The following is a 25,245-nucleotide window of genomic DNA, read 5'->3' on the forward strand; positions in this document are numbered from 1 at the left end:
CCGGAACCACATGCGGCTCTTTCATACATATTATGTGGCCCTCAAAGCCCCCACTGCCCCATCAGCCAGTTTGGAGAAGGCAGCAGTCTCCTTAAATCACTTCCCCAAGCCAAGCCAGCTGGTGCATGGAAAATGCATTTAAAGTTAAAGTTCTTTTCTTTTTTCAAATTAAAAGTTTTATTGAGTTTCAATTATAAGGGAAGGGGAAAGAGAAGATTTTTACAAGAATTGAAGAAGTTACTTTCTTTCCACCTATCCCTCTCCCATCTATTTGCCCCTTCCTTCCTTCCTTCCTTCCTTCCTTCCTTCCTTCCTTCCTTCCTTCCTTCCTTCCTTCCTTCCTTCCTTCCTTCCTTCCTTCCTTCCTTCCTTCCTTCCTTCCTTCCTTCCTTCCCTCCCTCCCTCCCTCCCTCCTTCCAGTTTGGGGTAGTGGTTAAGTGTGTGGACTCTTGCCTGGGAGAACCGGGTTTGATTCCCCACTTCTCCACTTGCAGCTGCTGGAATAGCTTTGGGTTAGCCATAGCTATCTCAGGAGTTGTCCTTGAAAGGGCAGCTGCTGTGAGAGCCCTCTCAGCCCCACCCACCTCACAGGGTGTCTGTTGTTGGGGGAGAAGATATAGGAGATTGCAAGTCACTCTGAGTCTCTGATTCAGAGAAAAGGGCAGGGCATGAATCTGCAGTCTTCTTTTTCTCCATCCTTCCTTCCTTCCTTCCTTCCTTCCTTCCTTCCTTCCTTCCTTCCTTCCTTCCTTCCTTCCTTCCTTCCTTCCTTCCTTCCTTCCTTCCTTCCTCCCTCCCTCCCTCCCTCGTCTTGCAGCTTTCAAGAATCTGATGTTCATGTGTTGCGGCTCTCAAACATCTGACATTTATTCCATGCGGCTCTTACATTAAGCAAGTTTGGTCACCCCTGTTCTATCAGAGAATTCTTTTAACATATGAACATATGAAGCTGCCTTATACTGAATCAGACCCTCGGTCCATCAAAGTCAGTATTGTCTTCTCAGACTGGCAGAAACCTTTCAAGTGACAGGAGATTCCTGTTGGGATGTTCTCTTTCTTTGCTTCACAGGTGTTATTTAAAAAGAAATCCCCTCACGCAACCATTCCCTGACTATGGATTTCATTTCTCTTAGAGGCAACTTAACATTCGCTTCAAGAAAATCAGCCCTAATCAGACAGCGATGATTACTACGGGCTGAAGAGCCGTTAAAGAATATCTCCCGAGTCTCTCCTCTGTCAGCATGCCGCTTAATTGCTCTCAAGGATCGTATTTTTAGGCCCGTGATACCAAAAACCATCTGCCATTCTCTGAAATGCTCCTTCTGGCAAATTGAAAATATTGGAAGGGGGAGACTGGAACACATCATAAAATTTATCTGAATGTTTTAAAAACGAAAAAATTCTTCAAGTAGGGTCGCAAGCTATGAGGTGCCGGCCTATGACTGCTTACTTTGAAGTAAGCCGCACTGCATTCAACAGGGTTCCTCTCAGGTAACTATAAGAATGTAAGACGAGAGCCCTGCTGAATGAGACCGGAATTCCAACAGAGATAGCCACCTACCTTGGGATTCCCGCCTCCTTCCTTGGCCGCGTAGAGCATCTGGAGTGCGGATTCTGCCAGCGTCTTGGTCTGGTCCAATAAGGTCATCTGCTGCTGGTGATTCATCAGTTTGGAGACCACTCCGACAGCAGCCAGAACCAGCGGTTCAAAATAGCTTGCCAGCTGCATTACCTGAGAGACAGTTGCCGCAGGGAAACGGGAAGGGTCTTAGGCACAAAGGTTGGTCTTTAACGCTATGGGTGGTGAAAAGCAGCCAGCGGCCGTACAAAAGAGCGGAGAGTCCAGGAGCACCTTAAAGGCTAAAATTTGCGGCAGGAGAGGAGCTTTTGCTCACTTCTTCAGATACAACTAGAATGTGAGTCCACCCGTCCTTATATCGTGGAGAGTGGAGAGATTTCAGACGCAGAATGAAAAGAGCTGGCGAATGACGATAGCGGGTGAGACTGGGACCGGTTTCCCACTAACCTTACGTCGCCCTCACGCTCCTCTTCTCCGTGGGGCTTCTGTCGGATTTCACACTCTCTGCCCAAGGGCTGCAACTAGCTCCGCCTCTTTCACGCAGCAAACAGAAACTGGTTTTTGGAGGATCTTGTTTGCTGCGCAAAAGAGGCGGAGCTAGTTGCAGATAGTGTGAAATCCGACGGGAGGAGGAGAAGAGCGTGACAGCGGCATAAGGCTAGTGGGAAATTGGTCCGGGTGACGTGTGATAATCGGAGGCAAATCGTTTGGCATCTGAAACCAGCCCACTCTCTGAGATACAAGGACAGCCAGACCCACATTCTAGCTGTACCTGAAGAAGCGAGCAGTGACTCCCAAAATTTTGCTAGTTGAACTGCTGAACTCTGCCTTCAGGAGCTGCTGAACTCTGCCTTCAGGAGCTGCTGAACTCTGCCTTCAGGAGCTGCTGAACTCTGCCTTCAGGAGCTGCTGAACTCTGCCTTCAGGAGCTGCTGAACTCTGCCTTCAGGAGCTGCTGAACTCTGCCTTTTTTTCTACTGCTAAAGACAGACTAATGCGGTGACCCATCTTGATCGATCTTCATAGCCAGCAGTAGAGCACATGAAAAATTACAGTCTAAATGCGGCGGGGGGACGGGGGACAGTTCATTTCCCAGAACGATCCCAGAGTTTCAGGAACTCTCAAACCTGAATTAGCAGTTCCAGACTGTGAATGGAGGGACCTAACTTTTATTTGCATGTATTCGTTCCTTAATGACCCTCCATCACGGTATTTTGGCCGCACCTCTTTGTTTCGGGGGGGACTTGCGTAGGAGGAATTCACACTGGATTGTGTCCTGTGCCTCAGCTCTGTCCATCTCCTCTTCTGCTGCCCAAAATCTGCTCCGGTGCTTAAGGATTTGTATTCTCACTATATTTCCTTTTTTTAAATCCTCATATATAACTAGGTAGGTGTCTCCTTCCTTCTGAGAGCCAGTTTGGTGTAGTGGTTAAATGTGCGGACTCTTATCTGGGAAAATTGGGTTTAATTCCCCACTCCTCCACTTGCAGCTGCTGGAATGACCTTGGGTCAGCCAGAGCTCTGGCAGAGGTTGTCCTTGAAAGGGCAGCTGCTGTGAGAGCCCTCTCAGCCCCACCCACCTCACAGGGTGTTTATTGTGGGGGGAGGAAGGGAAAGGAGGTTGTGAGCCACTCTGTGATTCAGAGTTTAGGGTGGGGTATAAATCCAATATCTACTATCTTCTTCTACAAACCTCGGCTTCCTTTGATTGTCATGCCTCAGAGCATCGCATGGCAAAGGCAGTTTCTGGCTCAACACACTTTTTACGCTCTCTTACCTTGTGCCCGAGCTGAGCGGCTTCTCCTCGGGCCGCTGTGGCGATGGGGTCTATGAGATGCCCGATTTCTTGGACGACAGATGTCAGTTGCTCCTGCAAGGCCTGGGGAGCAGCAACACGAAAGCGGCACCAGTCGTTAAATCCACCTCTGACACAGGCGGCCGCATCACACTAAGTAGGGGGATCCCCAACTCTTTTGACCTTGCAGTAGGGTTGCCAAGTCCCTCTGCCGCTGCGGCAAGGGACTTTGTGTGTACAGCGCGATGACATCACCTGGAAGTGACATCGTAGCGCTGGGGATGTCGCGTGGGGACGCTCTAGGATCCGCGCTAAAAACTCTTATGGTCACACCAGAAACAGTCTAGGAATTGCGGTAAAACTCTATGGTACCATAGAGTTTTAGCACGAGTCCTAGACCATCCCCGCTTGATGTCCTTGGGGCCTCCTGGGCAGAGGGTCCACTACGCCCGGCAAGAGCCTGGTAGCCCTACCTTTGGAATTCTGACACAGGGTGGTGTCATAAGATGGCTGCCACTGCAAGCAGAGCCAATCACAAAATGGCTGCTGCAGGAAGTGGAGAGCCAAGCGCAACATGGCTGTGTAGGAAGTGGAGAGCCAAGCACAACACAGCTTCTGCAGGAAGTGGAGAGCTAAGAACAACATGACTGCCAGAGGAAGTGGACAGCCAAGAACAAACTGGGTGCTGCAGGAGGCAGTGCCAACCACAAAATGTCAGGGAGGGAGGTTATGCGGAACTTTTCAACATTTCAGGCAGGAGCCACTAAGGTTGACAGGAAGATAATCTTGAAAGCTGCCGACAACCTTCTAAGCTCAGCCATTCACCCACTAATGATGAGATCCTAGGCCGAGTTATTCCTGTCTATACCCATGGATTTCACAGGATGGCCCTGCAGGTCACTTTAACGACCTTTGGGCTCTATTAACTTCACCCTTGCATTCACAACACAGGAATCATAACACAGGCCAGCCTTCTAGGGCTGCTGGAAGAAAATGGACTGTATCACACAGAGCGCGATTTTAGTGGTTGCCCACGAGGGTTTTGGTCTCTAAATCCTCGCTCGTTTCATTTGCTGCCATTTGATCGTTTTATGGCTATTTTAATGTTTTGGGTGGATGGTTATTGTGTTTATAGAAATTGTCATAAGTGCCTCAGATACGGAACACAGAAAAGCAAGGCTTAAATATTTAATATAAAGAGATCCACAGCCGGCAAGAATTGCAGCAAACGCAAACAGCGGAGGCTTAAAAAACAAACCCTACCAACGTGGGCTTAGGTCCAACTGCCGTTTTATGTTTGTGAAGGACTAGAGTAGAGGTTGATTTATAATTCAAATAAAGTTCTGGCTTCCTGCCTTGAAAGAAGGAGAGGACATTAATCTTGGCTGCTTCAGGCGCCAGTGATAAACGGCTCATGCAAACAGAGGGATCGTCTTCGCCTTCCCTCCTGACTTCACACCAGGGTTGCCAATCCCTAGGTGGGGGCAGGGGATCGAGGCCCTCCCCCCCCCACTTCAGGGTCATCAGAATAGGGGGCGGGAGGGGAGAGAAATGTCTGCTGGGAACTCATGATTCCCTAAGGAGGCTCATTCCCATAGAAAATAATGGAGAATTGATCTGCGGGTATCTGGGGCTCTGGGGGCCCTGTTTTTTGAGGTAGAGGCACCAGATTTTCAGTATTGTATCCAGTGGCTCTCCCCAATATACTCCCTAAGTTTCAAAAAGATTGGACCAGGGGGTCCAATTCTATGAGCCCCCAAAGAAGGTGCCCCTATCCTTCATTATTTCCTATGGAAGGAAGGCATTTAAAAGGTGTGCGGTCCCTTGAAATGGGGTGGCCAGAACTCCCTTTGGAGTTCAGTTATGTTTGTCACACCCTTGCTCCTGGCTCCACCCCAATGTCTCCTGGCTCCACCCCCAAAGTCTCCTGGCTCCACCCCCAAAGTCCCCAAATATTTCATGAATTGGATTTGGTAACCCTACTTCACAGGCATCCTTCCCTCCTTTTTTCTCCCCATCGTAACTCCTCCTTTCACCAGGACAGAATATCTGTGGGCACCTCGTGAAGGGGCGGGGGGGAGTTAAACCTACAACTCGCATCCTGGAGAAGGGGAGTATTTGGATCTCGCTAGCAAAGCCCCCCTCATTCCCCACCAATTAGCAAGGGCAGCAATGCATCTTGGGAATATCTTCATGTTCCGTTGCTGCAGGAACCTGCACAACATTTAACATCACTTGCTCTGTGCATCTCCCCTCGCCAAAACGCACACATCTGGATGGGGGAGAGGCTTTTGTTTCCCTCCCGCTTATAATGCCATTTTCCGTACCTCAACAGAAATGTCGTCCCTAGTGGCCAGGTTTTGACTGACCGAGGCGAGAGAGGCCTGTTCAATATCCCGGATACATCTGTTGATCCATCGATGGAGTAGTCACACTCCCGCTGGCCAGGGGCTTTGTCTCTGCAGGGGAAAGGCAGTGCCGGTTACTTTAAAGGAAAGGAGGGGAAAAACCATAAAGGGCAGAAAAACAGCATTACTTAATCTCTTCCGAGTGAAACCCCAAAGGAGAACTACAGTCTTGGAGTTTTCAAACCCTTTTGTCAAGACCCCTCTTCTGTGCAGATTCTGGTCCCATCTAAACACAAGAAATTTCCCACCCAGGGCCCAATACAGATGTGTAATTGACACCAGCATTTGCAAGATTTGTAGAAGAGCAAACGAAATGGCAGCGAGTTCCCTGGATATTTTCGTCCCATCAGCAGGTGTGGGCAAGAGAGAAAATGAGTTCAGGGGAGGAGCACAAGGGGAACAAGCACAACTCGGCACCAGTTGCAGTGGAGCTCCCCTCTCTCATGGCTTCTCTTCAGAAAGAACAAAATTGTGGATCTCTGTCATAAGCACACCACTTGCCTATCGCTCCTTTCAGGCTGTTATAGGCAATACATCCCCTCCTAACACTGGCAATATTACACCAGGGCTTTTTTCGAAGTACACCCAGGGCTTCTGCCTATTAGGCCACACACCTCTGAAGTAGCCAATCCTGCAAGAGCTTATAGGGCTCTTTTTACAGGGCCTGCTGTAAGCTCCACGAGGATTGGCTATATCAAGGGTACATGGCCTAATATGGAGTTCCTGCCACAAAAGAAGCCCTGATTACACCAGTCATTTGACGAAGGGATGGGGCAGAAGCATGGGAATACAGGAAAGTGGAAGGTCTCCAACCTTTTTGAGCCTGTGGGCACCATTGACATTCTGACACAGCGTGGTGGTAGGTGCAACCACAAAATGGCTGCCGCAGGAAGTGGAACCAACCTCAAAATGGCTGGTGCAGGAGGCGGAGCCAACCACACAGAGGAGGCCCAAGTGCCGAGGAGAAGAGGGGTGATTTTAAAAGGGGAGTGGGAAAGGGGAGCAAGAGAATAAAACCAACACTCCCGGCAACTGCAGGTGAAACAATGTCATTTTAATCCGCACAGTCAGTCAGGTCTCCAATGCCCACTCAGAAGTCCAGCTGGTCAAGAACTCTGCCCCTTTTCTAAAAACACTTGGCTGGTGTAAGAAAAAGTGCCAAGAGACACCCTGGTGCCCATGAGCACCTTTTTGGGGAACCCTGCAGTAAAAGTGATCAGAGAGGTAGGCAGGATGTCAGAACACACACGTTACAAGCTAAAACAGGGGTGGCCAAAGTTGCTTAATGTAAGAGCCACATAGAATAAACGTCAGATGTTTGAGAGAGGAAGGAAGGAAGGAAGGAAGGAAGGAAGGAAGGAAGGAAGGAAGGAAGGAAGGAAGGAAGGAAGGAAGGAGGGAGGGAGGGAGGGAGGGAGGGAGGGAGGGAGGAAGGAAGGAAGGAAGGAAGGAAGGAAGGAAGGAAGGGAGGGAGGGAGGGAGGGAGGGAGGGAGGAAGGAAGGAAGGAAGGAAGGAAGGAGGGAAGGAGGGAGGGAGGAAGGAAGGAAGGAGGGAGGGAGGGAGGGAGGGAGGGAGGGAGGGAGGGAGGGAGGAAGGAAGGAAGGAAGGAAGGAAGGAAGGAAGGAAGGAAGGAAGGAAGGAAGGAAGGAAGGAAGGAAGGAAGGAAGGAAGGAAGGAAAATAAATGAGGGAAGGGGAGGGAGAAGCTAGAAAGAAAGCAACTTTTGCATTCTCCAAGCTGCTGGCTGGCACGGAGAAGTGATTTAAAGAGATAAATGCTTTTTTCAAACCAGTGGAGTGGGGGCTTTGAGAGCCACCCCCAATATGAGTGAAAGAGCCACATGTGGCTTCCAAGCTGCAGTTTGGCCACCCCTGAGCTAAAACGAGAAAGACCAATGTACCGAATGGAAGTGATGAGGCTCTTAATGGACTCTGAGACGGTGTGGGAGTGTCCAGCCAGAACGGACCAGGTGGGCGGGTCCTTGGGATTGATGGCCAATGAGCGGGCTGTTTTGATTAGCGATGACGAGCTCTCCAGCATGGTCTTGGCAGAGGTGAGGATGGGCTCCTGAGCCCGGGAACCCTGCAGAACAACAAAAAGTGGAGACAGAAATCTTTTACTAAGCAAAATAAATATAAGCAGACCTCATTTTGGGCAGGAACCCACAGGAACAGAGCTCCAGAACCTCTAAATTTTATTGTGCTCCTTCCTTCCTTCCTTCCTTCCCCCCCCCCAAACACTTGCTTTTGGGCTCCATTATTCAAACCCCCCCCCGTGAGAATTTTGCTGAACTCTGAGATTTGACAAACTTTCTAATATTTTTCCCCACTAAAAAATGGGGAAATCACCAAAACATATAAAGCAGACAGATGGAAATCTTCCTCATGCCACTGTGGCCACGTAGAAGAAAGAGATTTAAAAACTATGAAGGGAGTCAGGTTTTATTCTGACCATTCTAATTCAAGAAACATTTTAAGGGAGATGTTGACCAGATACAATTTAGCCCACCTTCCTGTGATGTCAGGGGTATGCAGAACGGAACAGGTCCTTGTACTCCCACCGGAAAAGGTTCCCTGCCATCCCAGAGCCGCCTGAACCAAGTGGTTCTCCTACCTCCACGCTAATCTGGGCCGGAATGCTGACAAATTCAGGGTTGGAGGCAAAGGCCGTCAGGTTTTCCACGGCTTCGATCAGCGGGGCGGTCGCAATGCGACACTTTGTCCGGTTGTCTTCGGAGAAGTCACCGTCCAAGGCCTATCGAGGAAGCACAGATGTGGGATCAGACATGCTGTGAGCCGGCTCAAGTTGCTTAGACGCCTAAGGGCAAAGGTAAAATGGTTTCCTGTGCCCATCGATGATGCCTGCTGGCCCCAGAACCATGCGAGGTTTCTTCTGAGACCCTTTTTCTCTGCCACAGGCTCAGGGGCAAAAGCCACCTCCCAGCAAGAATGCCCTCTCTGCCTGGCGAAGGGCTCACAGGAAGCGAAATGAGAATCTCACCCACGGGTGTAGTGATAGTTTATTCCGGTCTTTAGACCTGCATGCAATTTAATCAGGCGTAAAATACAATAGTAAAAATCGAAGAACTTTTAAGGTGCAGTTCCTGTAACTTGCACAAAATTTAGCAACTCGACATGTCATCTTAGAATGAAACAACGGTGGCCAGGGGGTATGGCCTAATATGCAAATGAGTTCCTGCTGGGCTTTTTCTACAAAAAATGCCCTGAGAATGATTTATCAGATAAAAACCAGTGAAGCCTTGCTTTGTTTGTGTTTACATGGCCAGCAATTGTATCAAGTAACGGGGTGATAATTCCATGACAAACCTTGTAGACTGGACAGCTAAAGAACGTGTGCTCTACAGACTCAACCTCCCCTAGGGGAAAAGAGCACACACACACACACACACTGCAGAAGAGGCCCTCCTACCTTGATGGTTTTCACCAGGTTGGCCGTACTGTTTGCCACCTCCTTGGCCGACTGCACAAAGTGCCTCTTTGCGACGGGGTTGGCCGTCTTCGAAGAGGCAATTCGGCAAGCGTTGCAGAGCGCGGAAGTGTGCTTTGCCACTATGGTCGCAGCAGATAAAACCTGAAAAATGATGGGGCAACCACATGCGATAATGAGAAGGTCGAAGGAGACGGCAGGAAGTTTCCCACCCCGTGCTACCTCCAGAATGCTAATGGGCAGGGGAAAAAAGAGGGGTGTTAACAGATCTCTTATCAAGTCAAGTCAAGTTTAATACGGTCAGAAACCCATCCCCAAAAAAGAAAAAAACATAAGTAACAAGTGGCATTAGAAAAGCCAAGATATACAATTCAGCTTGGGCACAGTATAAAATATTATACATACACATTTCAGTTTCCATTTCTAGTTACAAAACAAAATAAATTAAAATATTTCATAGACATTTAAGTATTTTTTTATCAGTTAGTTGTTTGTGGAGTCTTATAGCTTGTATCGCAAATGTTGCCACCTTCATAGTCATTTCATGGTTCCTATCGGCTAAAATCTTCTCTAAATGAAAGCTAGCATCTCTCCCTGGGAATTGGTCACAAATAAAAACAATACAAGCTGAATGAATGTTCCAATAAAGTTTACATTCAAAGACAATGTGCTCGCTCGTCTCTGTCCTCTCGTCTCTGCAAATACATAACCATTCCTCATACAGATCTCTCATCAGAATGGATCCAGACAATTTCTTTCATGAATCTCTCCTCCATGAGGTTGTCTAAAAAGGTAAAGGTAGTCCCTGCAAGCACCAGTCATTTTCGACTCAGGGGTGACGTTGCTTTCACAACGTTTTCACGGCAGACTTTTTTATGGGGTGGTTTGCCATTGCCTTCCCCAGTCATCTGCGCTTTCCCCCCAGCAAGCTGGGGACTCATTTTACCGACCTCGGAAGGATGGAAGGTTGAGTCAACCTCGAGCCGGCTACCTGAACCAGCTTCCACTGGGATCGAACTCAGGTCGTGAGCAGAGGGCTCCGACTGCAGTACTGCAGCTTTACCACTCTGCGCCACGGGGCTCTTCTGAGTTTGTCTAACCCCCTTTTAATTGATGAGCTGCGTGCATCCCAGAATCCCTTGCAACGTTGCAGAGGGATAGTGGGGCATAAACCCACAAACTTGGCAATCAGTGGTTTCTTCCACATCATCCTTTGCAGAATTGCTCTAGATGAAATTCCCAAACAGCGTAGTGCATCCTTGAGGGGCGGAAGAAAATCTCTGGGAGTCTCTTACCTGGGATGGGCTGCTTGATGGGTCTACTAAGTTCTGACATGCCATTTGGATTGCCTGGTTGGCCCTGGCAAACTGGATCGGATCCACGAGTCCCTGCTGGCCGGCTTGGCTGTTTGGATCGGAGATGCCCACCAAATAAGCTGCCTAGATTCAGATTAAAGGAACAGGAACTCCTTAGAGGGGGTTTCTCACACCTTGAGCCTTTCAAATCCACATAGTTTGGGGTCCACCAATGGAGTGGAGCCATTCCCAGCTTCAACAGGCTTTCCAGTGTTTTAAAGTTTGAAATGACAGGTGTGGGGAATGCAGAAAGCGGCATCGTTGGTGAAACGGGCCCAGCCCCGTTTGCCAAGGAATCCACGGTGACGCTGGATGAGATTTTCACAGCCCGTGGGCTGCAGATCATAAGCTGCAGGTGTAGCTTAAGGTGCTGGCGATCCAACACCACTGTGGCCTTTTACAAAGGCCTAACGAACAGTCTAGCAGAAAGGCCACCGAGAAACGCCTGCCCAATGCTGCATATATCGCTATCTTCATGGTTTGTAGAAGTTAAAACACATGAATGCAAACCCCATGCTCTGTGGTCCACCAGAGGTAGTGGAAAGTGACATCAAGTGGCAGCCAATGTATTGTCCCCTTTTGAAGGCGAGAAACATTCAGAGGTGGGTTTTCCATTGCCTGCCTCTGCGTAGCAACCCTGGACTTCCTTGGTGGTCTCCCGTACAAATATTGACCAGGGCTGACCCCGCTTAACTTCTGAGATCTGATAAAATCAGGAGCAGGAGAGTACAAACTCCCACCATTCTTAGCTAGACTGGGCCATCTGGGTCAGGACAAAAGGCAAACGGAAGAAGAGGAGTTGGCTTTATACCCTGCCCTTCACTACCAAAGGAGTCTCAGAGCGGCTTACAATCCCCGTCCCTTCCTCTCTCTACAACAGGTTCCTTGTGAGGCAGATGGGACTGAGAGAGGTCTGAGAGATCTGCTCTGGAAAGAACAGCTCTGAGAGAACATGTGACTGACTCAAAGTCACCCAGCTGGCTGCATGTAGAGGAGGAGGGGAGAATCAAACTTGGTTCTCCAGATTAGAGTCTGCCACTCTTAACCACGACACACCATAGGTGGCTCTCTCACACCACAGCGTTTGCCTGCCTCTGCGCTTGACCCTGGACTTCCTTGGTGGTCTCCCATTCAAACGCTGATGCTGCATAGCTTTCGAGACACTGCTAGCTTCTGAGGCCATTCAGGGCAAGGCACCAATTCATAAGAACATAAGAGAAGCCATGTTGGATCAGGCCAATGGCCTATCCAGTCCAACACTCTGGGTCACACAGTGGCTAAAAAAACCAGGTGCCATCAGGAAGTCCACCAGTGGGGCCAGGACACTAGAAGCCCTCCCACTGTGACCCCCCCCCCCCAAGCACCAAGAATACAGAGCATCACTTGCCCCAGACAGAAGAACATAAGAGAAGCCATGTTGGATCAGGCCAATGGCCCATCCAGTCCAACACTCTGTGTCACACAGTGGCTAAAAAAACCAGGTGCCATCAGGAGGTCCACCAGTGGGGCCAGGACACTAGCAGCCCTCCCACTGTGCCCCCCACCCAAGCACCAAGAATACAGAGCATCACTTGCCCCAGACAGAAGAACATAAGAGAAGCCATGTTGGATCAGGCCAATGGCCTATCCAGCCCAACACTCTGGGTCACACAGTGGCTAAAAAAACCAGGTGCCATCAGGAAGTCCACCAGTGGGGCCAGGACACTAGAAGCCCTCCCACTGTGACCCCCCCCCCAAGCACCAAGAATACAGAGCATCACTTGCCCCAGACAGAAGAACATAAGAGAAGCCATGTTGGATCAGGCCAATGGCCCATCCAGTCCAACACTCTGTGTCACACAGTGGCTAAAAAAACCAGGTGCCATCAGGAGGTCCACCAGTGGGGCCAGGACACTAGCAGCCCTCCCACTGTGCCCCCCACCCAAGCACCAAGAATACAGAGCATCACTTGCCCCAGACAGAAGAACATAAGAGAAGCCATGTTGGATCAGGCCAATGGCCCATCCAGTCCAACACTCTGTGTCACACAGTGGCTAAAAAAACCAGGTGCCACCAGGAGGTCCACCAGTGGGGCCAGGACACTAGAAGCCCTCCCACTGTGACCCCACCCCAAGCACCAAGAATACACAGCATCACTTGCCCCAGACAGAGAGCTCCATCAATACGCTGTGGCTAATAGCCACTGATGGACCTCTGCTCCGTATGTTTATCCAATCCCCTCTTGAAGCCGTATTCAGACAATTAATCGACCCCCAATCGGAGACTTGCCTGAGCTGCCGCTTCAGTCAGACCGCAAAGGGCTTTGGAAGCTACCCCGACACACTCGCCGAAGACGGGCAGGTCTCCTGTCTTGGCATTCTGCGAAATCCCCGCCATCGCCTCGCCAAGCACCTGTAGGGAAAAGCAAGGCAGAAAAAAAAAAAACTTTCAGCGCACTGGGATGGGAAGCAGTTCTGCATCTCTCTGAGGCCCCAGGAAGTTGGGGAGGGGCCTTGGCTCAGTGGCAGAGCATCTGCTTGGCATGCAGAAAGTCCCAGGTTCGATCCCCGGCATCTCCAGCTAAAATGACCAGGCAACAGGTGATAGGAAAGACCTCAGGTCGAGACTCAGGTTCCGTGGAAGGCACAAGAACGGAGAAAACGAACAGGTTACCTTTGAGTTCTCCATCACTCCTTCAATGCAATCGAAGTAAGAGAGGTCGCTCACGGGCTCGTTGGGGTTTTCCAGCATCCCTTTGACTGTCTGAAAGCAACCAGGGCAGAGTTAGGGAAGGAAGCCTAAGGCCGTATTTGGTCTTTTATATCAGGTTCCATCTCGTACCAGAATTTTGCTTTCCAGAGGAAGGGGGGGAAGCTTTGTTCTCCACATTTAATTGCCCTGGAATTCCAACCCTTTAACTGGACTCTAATCTGGGAGAACAGGGTTTGATTCCCCACTCCTCCACTTGCACCTGCTGGAATGGCCTTGAGTCAGCCATAGCTCTGGCAGAGGTTGTCCTTGAAAGGGCAGCTGCTGGGAGAGCCCTCTCCAGCCCCACCCACCTCACAGGGTGTCTGTTGTGGGGGGGAGAAGATAAAGGAGATTGTGAGCCGCTCTGAGTCTCTGATTCAGAGAGAAGGGCGGGGTATCAATCTGCAATTCTTCTTCTCTGACCTGTTGTGATATAAGCCTGAAATCTGGCTACTGTTCACAGACAAATTCAATAAATGTCTGGAAATCCAGAGATACCCCAAGAAGACATTGATCCTTCATTAAATGGGACATCAAGATTTCACCGGAATGTTTCAGCACTAACGCTGATTTTATTCCGTGCATTTCTTGTTTATTTTATGGGAACTGTGCCACTCATTTTATTCCGCTGGTCCTCTATTTTGGGGGTGATGGAGGTTGTCCTATCTTAAAGAAGCATAGAGATGGAAGGCTCAGAGGTACAGTCTTTGTAAGCAGTCTTGTGAATTTTTAGTAAAAGGTACGGGATAGAAAACTTTAAATGTAATCAAGATAGACCCAGGTGGGCGGCCATGTTGATGTGAAGCAGTAAAACGAAATTTGAGTCAGTGGCACCTTTAAGAAGATGAAGATGAAGAAGATATTGGATTTATATCCCGCCCTCCACTCCGAAGAGTCTCAGAGCGGCTCACAATCTCCTTTGCCTTCCTCCCCCACAACAGTCACCCTGTGAGGTGGGTGGGGCTGCAGAGGGCTCTCCCAGCAGCTGCCCTTTCAAGGACAACCTCTGCCAGAGCTATGGCTGACCCAAGGCCATTCCAGCAGGTGCAAGTGGAGGAGTGGGGAATCCAACCCGGTTCTCCCAGATAAGAGAGCTATGGCTGACCCAAGGCCATTCCAGCAGCTGCAAGTGGAGGAGTGGGGAATCAAACCCGGTTCTCCCAGATAACAGTCCACACACTTAACCACTACACCAAACTGGCTCTCTTTAAGACCAACAAAACTTTATTCAAGATACGTAGTGTGCTTGCACACAAAAGCTCACACCTCGAATAAACTTTTGTTGGTCTTAAAGGAACCACTGGATTCAAAATATGTTCTTCTGTGATTAATTAAAACGCATCAAGGGGCGATAATACCCTTTTCATTTTATCTCTCTCCAAGATTAACATCTGTATTTTTAAACCACAGCTTACATGTAAATAAAAAGATTTTTAACTTTTTCTTTAACTGAATGCAACAGCTGTTTAAAGATATCTAGGAACTTGCGTCTAAAAACCGAAATAAGATTTAAAAAGGACCTCAAGGCAAAGATATGCCTCTTACGAAATTCAACTGAGATTGTCAGAACTGCATGACGGTAATCAATGTCATATTCACACAAGTGTGCAGGTGTCCCAATGAACTAATCAAAAACTGTAGCCAATTTCAACAGACGAAGAGTCCACATTGAACCCATGAAGCTGCCTTTTGCTAAATCAGACCCTCAGTCCAGCTAGGTCTGCATTGTCTACTCAGCCTGGCAGCCGCTCTCCAGAGCCTGTTACAAAACAGCAGACTTTCACCTGCGTTTCAAATAAGGGGCGAACGATTCCAGGTAAACAATAGCCGGGCCTTTGTTTTGGGTATACGACGCTGAACAGACCACAAACAGAGGAAACCAATGAGGGGCGGAAACACGAAGATGGTCGGAATCAATCAGCACTCAACCACCAATGATCCTTCCCCCTAAGCATCGCAACACGTCCTCGCCAGCCACGCCCCATAGACCAAAAAATGATCCGAGTACCTCCAGTTCCCGGAGAGCGTTGTCACACTCCTTCTGGCCGGGAGCTTGCGCCCCATAGACCAAAAAATGATCCGAGTACCTCCAGTTCCCGGAGAGCGTTGTCACACTCCTTCTGGCCGGGAGCTTGCTGGGTACACAGGGTGATCAGCTGGTTTATACTCTCCGTCACAGCCCTGGAAGGAAAGACACAAAGATGTTGCGTGCAGACAGATACATCCTTAAGCTTTGCTTTTCCTGTGCTTGGCCAACAACTCTGCATTCTGCTGGTGCAAAGAATCCCTCTTTGAGGCAAGAAATGCTGGAGGGACACAAGGGCATCAGTGGAATATAAAAGAAGCCATGTTGGATCAAGAAGAAGATGATTTTGGATTTATATTCCACCCTCTACTCTGAAGAATCTCAGAGCGGCTCACAATCTCCTTTCCCTTCCTCCCCCACAACATACACCCTGTGAGGTAGATGAAGATATTGGATTTATATCCCGCCCTCCACTCCGAAGAGTCTCAGAGCGGCTCACAATCTCCTTTCCCTTCCTCCCCCACAACAGACATCCTGTGAGGTGGGTGGGGCTGGAGAGGGCTCTCACAGCAGCTGCCCTTTCAAGGACGGACTCTCAAAGTGGCCTACAATCTCTTTTCCCTTCCTCCCCCACAACAGACACCCTGTGAGGTAGGTGGGGCTGAGAGGGCTCTCGCAGCAGCTGCCCTTTCAAGGACAGATTCTCAAAGTGGCCTACAATCTCCTTTACCTTCCTCCTCCACAACAGACACCCTGTGAGGTGGGTGGGCCTGAGAGAGCTCTCACAGCAGCTGCCCTTTCAAGGACAGCCTCTGCCAGAGCTATGGCTGACCCAAGGCCATTCCAGCAGGCGCAAGTGGAGGAGTGGGGAATCAAACCCGGTTCTCCCAGATAAGAGAGCTCTGGCTGACCCAAGGCCATTCCAGCAGCTGCAAGTGGAGGAGTGGGGAATCAAACCCGGTTCTCCCAGATAAGAGAGCTCTGGCTGACCCAAGGCCATTCCAGCAGCTGCAAGTGGAGGAGTGGGGAATCAAACCCGGTTCTCCCAGATAAGAGAGCTCTGGCTGACCCAAGGCCATTCCAGCAGCTGCAAGTGGAGGAGGGGGGAATCAAACCCGGTTCTCCCAGATAAGAGAGCTCTGGCTGACCCAAGGCCATTCCAGCAGCTGCAAGCGGAGGAGTGGGGAATCAAACCCGGTTCTCCCAGATAAGAGAGCTCTGGCTGACCCAAGGCCATGCTAGTAGCTGCAAGTGGAGGAGTGGGGAATCAAACCTGGTTCTCCCAGATAAGAGTCCCCACACTTAACCACGACACCAAACAGGCTCTCCAATCAAGCCAATGGCCCATCCATTCCAACACTCTGTGTCACACAGTCACAAACCCCTCCATCCAAAAACAAACAGGAAGTCCACCAGTGGGGCCAGGACTCTAGAAACCCTCCTACTGTTGCCCCCTCTCCCAAGCATCAAGAATACAGAGCAAGAAAGTCCAGAGATGCTATGCAGAGGCAAGCGATTGCAAACCACCTCTGTTCATCCCTTAGCTGCAGCTTGATCGCACTCTCCACCACCAGAACCTTTCCAGTGAATACCCTTGCTCTCTGCAAGGAGCAACCGGCGAGAGCGTACAAGCTTTTTTACAGGGAAGCCGGTACTGATTTTCATGGAACTTCCAAAGGGGTTTCAGAGACATCGCAGGCTCAACAAAATGCCCTTTTGCAGAACAAACCCCTTTGGACACCTCCTCCCCGTTCTTTCACGCCCCCTTCAGCCCTTACCTTGCAGCGGCAGCCAGCAAATTCTTAGCGTTGGGCGCTCCCGGGTCCACCGACAGAGATTTGGCAGCGAGAAGCAGCTTGCTAGAAGCCATGGAGATATTCTTCAAGTTCCCGATCACTTGAATCTGGTCCTCTTTAGTCTGGAAACCCATAAAGGAGAGACAGGGCATGAAGTGAGCATAGCAGACAGGAAGTTGGCTAGCACGCCAGGCTGAGAGCTTTGAGCGGCACCCCCAGGCTCAGGGGGGCTTCCACGAGAGACCGTTCCTGACTTCAGGCTTCTCTTCATGCCAGTGAAAAGGATGCTGTCGTCAAGCGGTCTTAACAATAGAGGCCTTGATAGAGAAAGCAGGGCCGAGCGGGGGGTGGCTTTCAGTCACTTGTTGGACAAGCCTTCTATTTGTCAAGCGGCTTGCCTGTTTCTGCCTGGTACGGCCAGCCCACAACGGTTTCGTTAGCAGGAGTGCTGGGGGCTGGCTCTGCACCAAAAGCTGCATCCTGGGTTCCGAGGGCAGGAGTTAATTGGTGTGGCTTTGCCACCAAGGACTTCAATTAGCATGTCTTGTTCATTGAGACAATGAGCTGCAGCGGGTGGGCACGCAAGGCTTGCCGAGGAGGGGCAGATCAGTCTTTCGAGAGGCAGTTTGGTGCGGTGGTTAAGTGAGCGGACTCTTATCAGGGAGAACTGGGTTTGATTCCCCACTTCTCCACTTGCAGCTGCTGGAATGGCCATGGGTTAGCCAGAGCCCTGGCAGAGGTTGTCCTTGAAAGGGTAGTTGAAAGAGCCAGTTTGGTGTAGTGGTTAAGTGTGTGGATTCTTATCAGGGAGAACCGGGTTTGATTCCTCACTCCTCCACTTGCAGCTGCTGGAATGGCCCTGGGTCAGCCATCGCTCTTGCAGAGCTGTCAATGAAAGAGCAGCTTCTGGGAGAGCTCTCTCAGCCCCACCCACCTCACAGGGTGTCTGTTCTGGTGGGGGGAAGGTTAAAGGAGATTGTGAGCCTCTCTGAGATTCAGAGTGGAAGGCAGGATATAAATCCAATAACTTCTTTTTGCCGGCCACTGCCTGTGAATTCTGCTGAGCTAGTTTGGTGTAGTGGTTAAGTGCGCAGACTCTTATCTGGGAGAACCGGGTTCGGTTCCCCACTCCTCCGCTTGCAGCTGCTGGAATGGCCTTGGGGCAGCCATAGCTCTGGCACAGCTGTCCATACAAGAGCAGTTTCTGTCAGAGCTCTCTCAGGCCCACCTACCTCACAGGGTGTCTGTTGTGGTGGGGGGGAAGGTAAAGGAGACTGTGACAGCTCTGAGACTCCGAGATCCAGAGTAACGGGTGGGGTATAAATCTAATATCATCATCATCTTTTCTGACTCAGCTGCCTTGACTGACAGCAGAACAGTGAGCACAGCAGACAGGAAGTTGGCTAGCACACCGGGCTGAAAACTCTGAGCGGCACCCCCAGGCTTAGGGGGGCTTCCACAAGACAGTGTTCCTGACTTCAGGAACTTGTTTCTGACAAGTTCTCTGGGGAGGCCGGCACCCATTTCCTGGCTTCTGGACATCTTGGCCTCCATATCAAACCAGAGGGGTGGTGAACCTCACCTGAGCTTGCCCGGCCATTTCGATCCCAGCATCCAGGAACTCGTCAAAATCCTCGCTGAACTTCCCGGAGGCGGCTGCCAACTCTCCGCTCTGGCCCCGTGTCGCGTGGACCACCTCTCCCGCTGACTGGTTTAAATCAGCCGCTGCCTGGTTCAACTCGCTCTGAGCCTCTTGGAATGATTTGGAGCTGGCAGGCAGCTAGGAGGAAACGGGAGACCTGGGTTAGCGGCAGACCACCCAAAATCAGGACGGGGGCTTTCGGATGGGGCAACAGCAGACCTGGTCTTCGGAAGGCGGCGGACCAGAGGAGGAAAAATGTTCCTGAATGTGACAGACACCTGAAGTTAAAAACGCTTCACAAACTGAACATTCCACCTGCGATGTTTTTGCTCTTTTCTGAGACTCCTTTTACGTAACCCCTGTAATGGCACTTCTCTATAGTCCTCTAAAATGATGTTTATTTTGCTGACCTCAGAGTCCCTGACTTATTTTCGCTACCACCAAAGGTTCTTGCCTCAGGATTCTTAGTTAGACCCAAAAAACAGGATGACTTAGTTATGTTTGGTCTCATGAGAGAACAGTCAACGTGAAGGGTGGGCTCATGAGGTAAAAGGGGACCCTTCACCCTAAAGAAAACAGTTCAAACAGCCGTTATTTAGAAATAAAACAGCACAATTGTTTCTGTGTGGCGTATACGCAAAAGAGTTCCCGATAGGTTCATAAGCATACTGGCTTCAGATAGGTATATAGTCAGGGGTCATTTGGTAAAAAAAAGAGGTGCCAAAACTCGTTACCACAACTTATTTGCGTAACTCATTTGCATATGCCACACCCCTGACATCACCGGAAGGTGTATTAAATTATATCAGCTCAGCATCCACCTTAAAAGGCTTCTTGAATTAGAGCCGTCATAATAAAACCTTACTCCCATCATACTTTTGAAATGACTTTCTCCTATGTAGCCACCGTGGCACGGCGAACAGTTCCATCTGTCTGCTTTATATGTTTTGGTTATTTCCCCTTTTTTTGTGGGGGGAGATATTAGAAAGTTTGTCAAATCTTAGAGTTCAGCAAAATTCTCAAAGAGAGGTTTGAACAGTGGAGCCAAGAAGATTTTTTTTTTGCGGGGAGGGGGGGGGGTAAGAAAGAAAGAGCACAATAAAATGTAGAGCTTCTAGAGCTCCAGCCCAAAAAGAGGCCTGGATATAGTTTTCCTTTCTCTGATATTCATCATACCGACTTATGTCCTAACTTACCACTTAGGCTAATAACTTCCACATGTGCTCATTTCCTAACTCGCCATTTAGTCTAATAATGTCCCCAAAAGCTTCATTTCCTAATTTGCCGGTTTGCTATTAACTTTACACAGCCCCGTGGTGCAGAGTGGTAAAGCTGCAGTACTGCAGTCGGAGCCCTCTGCTCACGACCTGAGTTCGATCCTGAGAGAAGCTGGGTTCAGGTAGCCGGCTCCAGGTTGACTCAGCCTTCCATCCTTCCGAGGTCGGTCAAATGAGTCCCCAGTTTGCTGTGGGGAAAGTGTAGAGGACTGGGGAAGGCAATGGCAAACCACCCCATAAAAAGTCTGATGTGAAAACGTTGTGAAAGCAACGTCACCCCAGAGTCGAAAACGACTTGCGCTTGCACAGGGGACTACCTTGACCTTTATTAACTTTACACAGAACACAGATTTCTCTCACGCTCCACAGCACCTCAACTCACTCATCTCTCTTCTTCCCTCTCTTCCACAACTCTCACAACCTCCACCTCATAGGGTTCGGCTACCGTCACATTGTGACACGCCTCAACCCACCCAGCCGGCCTCCCTCTTTCTCACCCGACTGGCCTGCCTTTTTAAACCACCACAACATACACCTCAGAATCCCCACATGAAACCATGGAATGTTTCTTTGAAGAGCATCTCACCGACTCCACCAGCAGCTTCTTGCTCGATTCGCCGATGCTCTTCAAGGCCACGTCCACGTCCTTCTGGCCGGGCAGGCAATTCACGCAGTTGTTCAGGGAGTGGGAGACGGCCTTGGCCACCTTCCAGGAAAGACAAAGGGAAAGACAAAGGGAGGCAGGACTCAGGTAGGCAGCCTTCCGGAATATGGACTTTAGAGCAGGGGTAGCCAAACTGCGGCTTGAGAGCCACATTTGGCTCTTTTGCGTATATTGTGTGGCTCTTGAAGTCCCCGCTGCCCTATTGGCTGGCTTGGAGAAGGCATTTAAAGTTAAAGTTGCTTTCTTTCCACCTCTCCCCCCATCTATTTGCCTTCCTTCCTTCTTGTTTTGTCCTGGCCCCACTGATGGGCCTACTGATGGCACCTGGTTTTTGGTCACTGTGTGACACAGAGTGTTGGACTGGATGGGCCCTTGGCCTGATCCAACATGGCTTCTCTTATGTTCTTCTGCCTTGCGGCTCCCAAACTTTTGTTTATTCGACGTGGCTCTTATGTTAAGCAAGTTTGGCCACCCCTGCTTTAATGATGATGGTGGATTTATATCCCACCCTCCACTTTGAATCTCAGAGTGGCTCACAATCTCCTTTACCTTCTTCCCCGACAACATACACCCTGTGAAGTAGGTGGGGCTGAGAGAGCTCTCCCAGAAGCTGCCCTATCAAAGACAGCTCTGCGAGAGCTATAGCTGACCCAAGGCCAGGGATCACTTTGTAGAAAAATAGGTGGTGGAGCTCATTAGCATAACTCATTAGCATATGCTGCTCCACCCACCAGCCAAAAGCAACCCAACACAAGAAAGGAGAACCTCGGGCGACGGAGGCCTGCTTGAGCTGGCTAGAGATCCAGCCAGCCCAAGCAGCCCTCGCTCGCCTGGGGCTCTCCTAGGCTGCCTCTCCCCGCAGTCAAAAGGCCAGCAAGCCAACCGCCATCCAAAATCACATAAAAAGTGGAGAAAGGGTGGGGCGGGCTTCTCCAGGGGTTAATGAGGGCTGCTGGGGATGTAGCAAAGTCCCTGGTGGCTGGCTGGCTGCCCCCTCTCCTAATCCAGGGATTGTTATGCAGCTGCACCTACTAGGTGGGGAGGAGGAGGGGGAAACCCTCAGAAAGGTTCAGGAGCTGTGCTCCTGTGAGCTCTTGCTGAATTCAAGGCCTGCCCAAGGCCGTTCCCAGCGGAATCCAACCTGGTTCTCCCAGATAAGAGTCCGCGCACTTCACCACTGCACCAGACTGGCCCTCTAGAGCATCAGCAGCTCCAGGAATTCCTCACCATGTACCAAGCCCTCTGTCGCCCTTGCTATTCACCTGTGCCAGCCTCTGTTGGCTCTCCGCATCTCCCGGGGCCACCAGCGCCTGCTTGGCTTCTTGGATGAGCATCGCCGAACCTTCCATGACGTCCCTGGCCGAATCCAACATGGCGTGAGCCGCTGCGGGGTCGCTGGTGGATGCAGCCACGCCCCGGGCCGCTTGGGCCAGAGTCTTCAAAGCCTGAGCCGTCTCTCGGGCGGCGACCCCTGCAGGGGGAAGGCAACCAGCCCTCGGTTAAACAGAGCACCTCGGCTGCCTTTCCAAGATGATGCAAAGGAAATTAAGAGGCAGTGCAAGCAAACTAGGGCCTCTCACATGAGAATGCAGAAATGACAAATCAGAGCTTTGCAGGAGCTGAATTCTAGGTATTTTCATTCCACCCTGCCTCCAAGCTCTGGCTGACAAACACGAGCCCCTACCCCTTATTGAGTCTTCACAACAGCCCTGTAAGGTAGGGGAGAATGAGAGGGATTGACCCAAAGCCACCCCAAAACTTCTTAGCTGAGGATGAGGAAGAGGAGGAGAAGAAATTGTATTTATACCCCACCCTTAGCTAGCCAAAGGAGTCTCACGGCAGCTTACAATCTCCTTTCTTTTCCTCTCTCCACAGGTGGGGCTGAGAGAGCTCTGACAAAAACTCCTCTTGAGCAGAACAGCCTTGAGAGAACTTGCGGCTGACCCAAGGTCACATCAGCAGGCGCGTGTAGAGGAGTGGGGAATCAAACCTGGCTCTCCCGGATAAGAGTCCCCGCACTTAACACAACACTGAGGCAGGTTTTCAAGCCAGGACTTCCGGGCCCCAATCTGTGACACTCCAGCCCAGGCATCCCAACGAACTGCCCATGAGCACCACAATGCCCGCAGACACATTTTCCTGCATGTTAACGTGTTGCAGGGGGAAGGCAACCAGCCAGCCCTTGGTTAACAGAGCGCCCTGGCTGCCTTTTCCCAAGATGATGCAAAGGAAATTTCCCCCTTAAGAGTCAGCCCAGGCTAGCCCACGCTCCTCAGATCTCGGAAGCTAAGTAGGATCAGACTTGGTTAGTTCTTGGATGGGAACCACTGAGAGAGTCAAGGATTGCTACGCAGAAGCAGGTGATGGCCAGAGCTTTTTCTTTTTTTTGTAGCAGGAATTCCTCTGCATATTAGGCCACGCACCCCTGATGTAGCCAATCCTCAAGCATATAGTAGGCCCTGTAAAAAGAGCCCTGTAAGCTCTTGCAGGATTGGCTACGTCAGGGGGTGTGGCCTAATCAAGGATGGAATTCTAGCAGGAACTCCTTTGCATATTAGGCCGTGCACCCCTGATGTAGCCAGTCCTCCTGGAGCTTCTAGTAGGCCCTGTAAGCTCTTGCAGGATTGGCTACATCAGCGGGTGTGGCCTAATCAGGGATGGAATTCTAGCAGAACTCCTTTGCATATTAGGCCGCGCACCCCTGATGTAGCCAGTCCTCCTCAAGCATATAGTAGGCCCTGTAGGAAGAGCCCTGGAAGCTCTTGGAGGATTGGCTACATCAGGGAGGTGTGGCCTAATAGGCCAAGGAGTTCCTGTTACAACAGAAGCCCTGGCTACTAGTCATGCTGTCTAAAGAGGACCTCCATATACAGAGGCAGAAAGACTCTGGATATCAGCGCTAGGACCTGTTTGCCAGCTCTCCAGTGTAGCTAGTCAGCCACTGGGTGAAAGAAGACCCTCAGCTAGATGGACCATCAGTCTGACCCAGCAGGGCTCTTCTTACATCCTTCCCATAACAACCTCATTAGGTATGTACGGCCATTTGCAGCAGGGATGCCTTTGCATAGTAGGTCACACCCCCTGATGTAGCCACTCCTCTCGGAGCTTACAGTAGGCCCTGCACGAAGAGCCCTGGAAGCTCTTGGAGGATCGGCTACACCAAGGGGGTGTGGCCTAATATGCAAAAGAGGCATCCACTTTCATTGCACTTTAGGCAGGGACTCCTTTGCATATTAGGAGTTCCCACTGCAAAAAACAAACAAACCAAAACCACCCTGGCGACAGCAAACCATCCTCAAAACATCTATTGCTTTGAAAACCCTCTTCAGGGATGTCAAACTCATTTGTTACGAGGACCGAATCTGACAAAAATGAGATCTTGTTGGGTCTGGCCATGTCCGGCCGGTCCACGTGTGTATCAATTTAAGATTAGGTAGCAGAGATATAAATTTTATAAAGGATGCAAACACAAAGATTTTTTTTTAACTTGAAACACGCTTAAAACATTAGCACTCGGTCTTAAAGAAGCTTTTTTGGTATCTCTCCCACGGGATCCAGGGCACTGGGCATAGGAAGCTCTGGCTCTTTCCTTCCTTCCCCAGGGGACCAAGAGGGGGAGGAGTCTCAGGCAATAGAAGAAAGAGAGGCTTGGCTCAGTAGCTCTGCTGTGTGATTGAGAGACCCTGGCAAAGCAAGTTCTACCTCGCTTTCTCCCCAAGGGAGGAGCCTCAGCCAATGGAGCAAATTGAGGCTTTACTCTGTAGCTCCTGTGTGACTGAGCAAGCCTGGCAAAGCAAGCTGTGATGCAGAAGGAAGCGAGAGAGAGGGAGAAGGAAGCCAGTTGCTCGGGGAGTTGATAGGAGCCCTCGGGGGGGGGGCTGATTTGTCCTCCAGGCCGCATGTTTGACACCCCCACCCTATAAGGTTGCTGCCACTCAATGGGGGAGGGATCTCATTGCAAACAGAAGCTAGAAGGGGAGGAGCTTAAGATTCACAAGAGGGTGCTGAACCCCTGCCTCCCAGCCCACCACTCTAACCATCGCACTGCTCTCGCCAAGGATCTGCAAATCATTTGTGCCAACACAAGGTTGGTGGTTGGAAAAGGAACCCCTCCAGCCCAAATTCATGTTAGTGACATCAGTAAGGCTGTCCAGCCATCTCATCTTTTGCCATCCCCTTCTTCTTTTGCCTTCTGTCTTTCCCAGCATCAGGGTCTTCTCCAGCGAGTGCTCCCTTCTCATTGGGTGGCCCAAGTATTGGAGCTTCAGCTTCAGCATCTGACCTTTGAGGGAACAGTCTGGGTTGATTTCCCTTAGGACGGACTGATTGGCTCTTCTTGCAGTCCAAGGGGCTCTCAAGAGTCTTCTCCATAGTGCTCCCTTCTCATTGGGTGGCCCAAGTATTTGAACTTCAGCTTCAGCATCTGACCTTCCAGGGTACAGTCTGGGTTGATTTCCCTTAGGACTGACTGGTTGAATCTTCTTGCAGTCCAAGGGACTCTCAAGAGTCTTCTCCAGTGAGCGCT

General features: G+C 50.3%; 1 protein-coding gene across 1 annotated transcript in view; it reads right to left on the bottom strand.

Annotated features, from left to right (window-relative positions):
* The window catches only part of TLN2 (talin 2), a 254,331-nt gene that overhangs the window by 45,702 nt on the left and 183,384 nt on the right, over positions 1–25,245 (bottom strand). Inside the window, 15 exon segments of the mRNA XM_060259753.1 lie at positions 1,562–1,732; positions 3,357–3,458; positions 5,702–5,787; positions 5,790–5,833; positions 7,684–7,865; positions 8,397–8,537; positions 9,213–9,374; positions 10,526–10,665; positions 12,850–12,976; positions 13,238–13,327; positions 15,403–15,496; positions 17,120–17,259; positions 18,720–18,917; positions 20,643–20,762; positions 21,983–22,191. Of these exon segments, the coding sequence (XP_060115736.1) occupies positions 1,562–1,732; positions 3,357–3,458; positions 5,702–5,787; positions 5,790–5,833; positions 7,684–7,865; positions 8,397–8,537; positions 9,213–9,374; positions 10,526–10,665; positions 12,850–12,976; positions 13,238–13,327; positions 15,403–15,496; positions 17,120–17,259; positions 18,720–18,917; positions 20,643–20,762; positions 21,983–22,191 (2,006 nt within the window).

Source organism: Heteronotia binoei, chromosome 19, assembly GCF_032191835.1.
Source record: "Heteronotia binoei isolate CCM8104 ecotype False Entrance Well chromosome 19, APGP_CSIRO_Hbin_v1, whole genome shotgun sequence".
Taxonomy (NCBI): domain Eukaryota; kingdom Metazoa; phylum Chordata; class Lepidosauria; order Squamata; family Gekkonidae; genus Heteronotia; species Heteronotia binoei.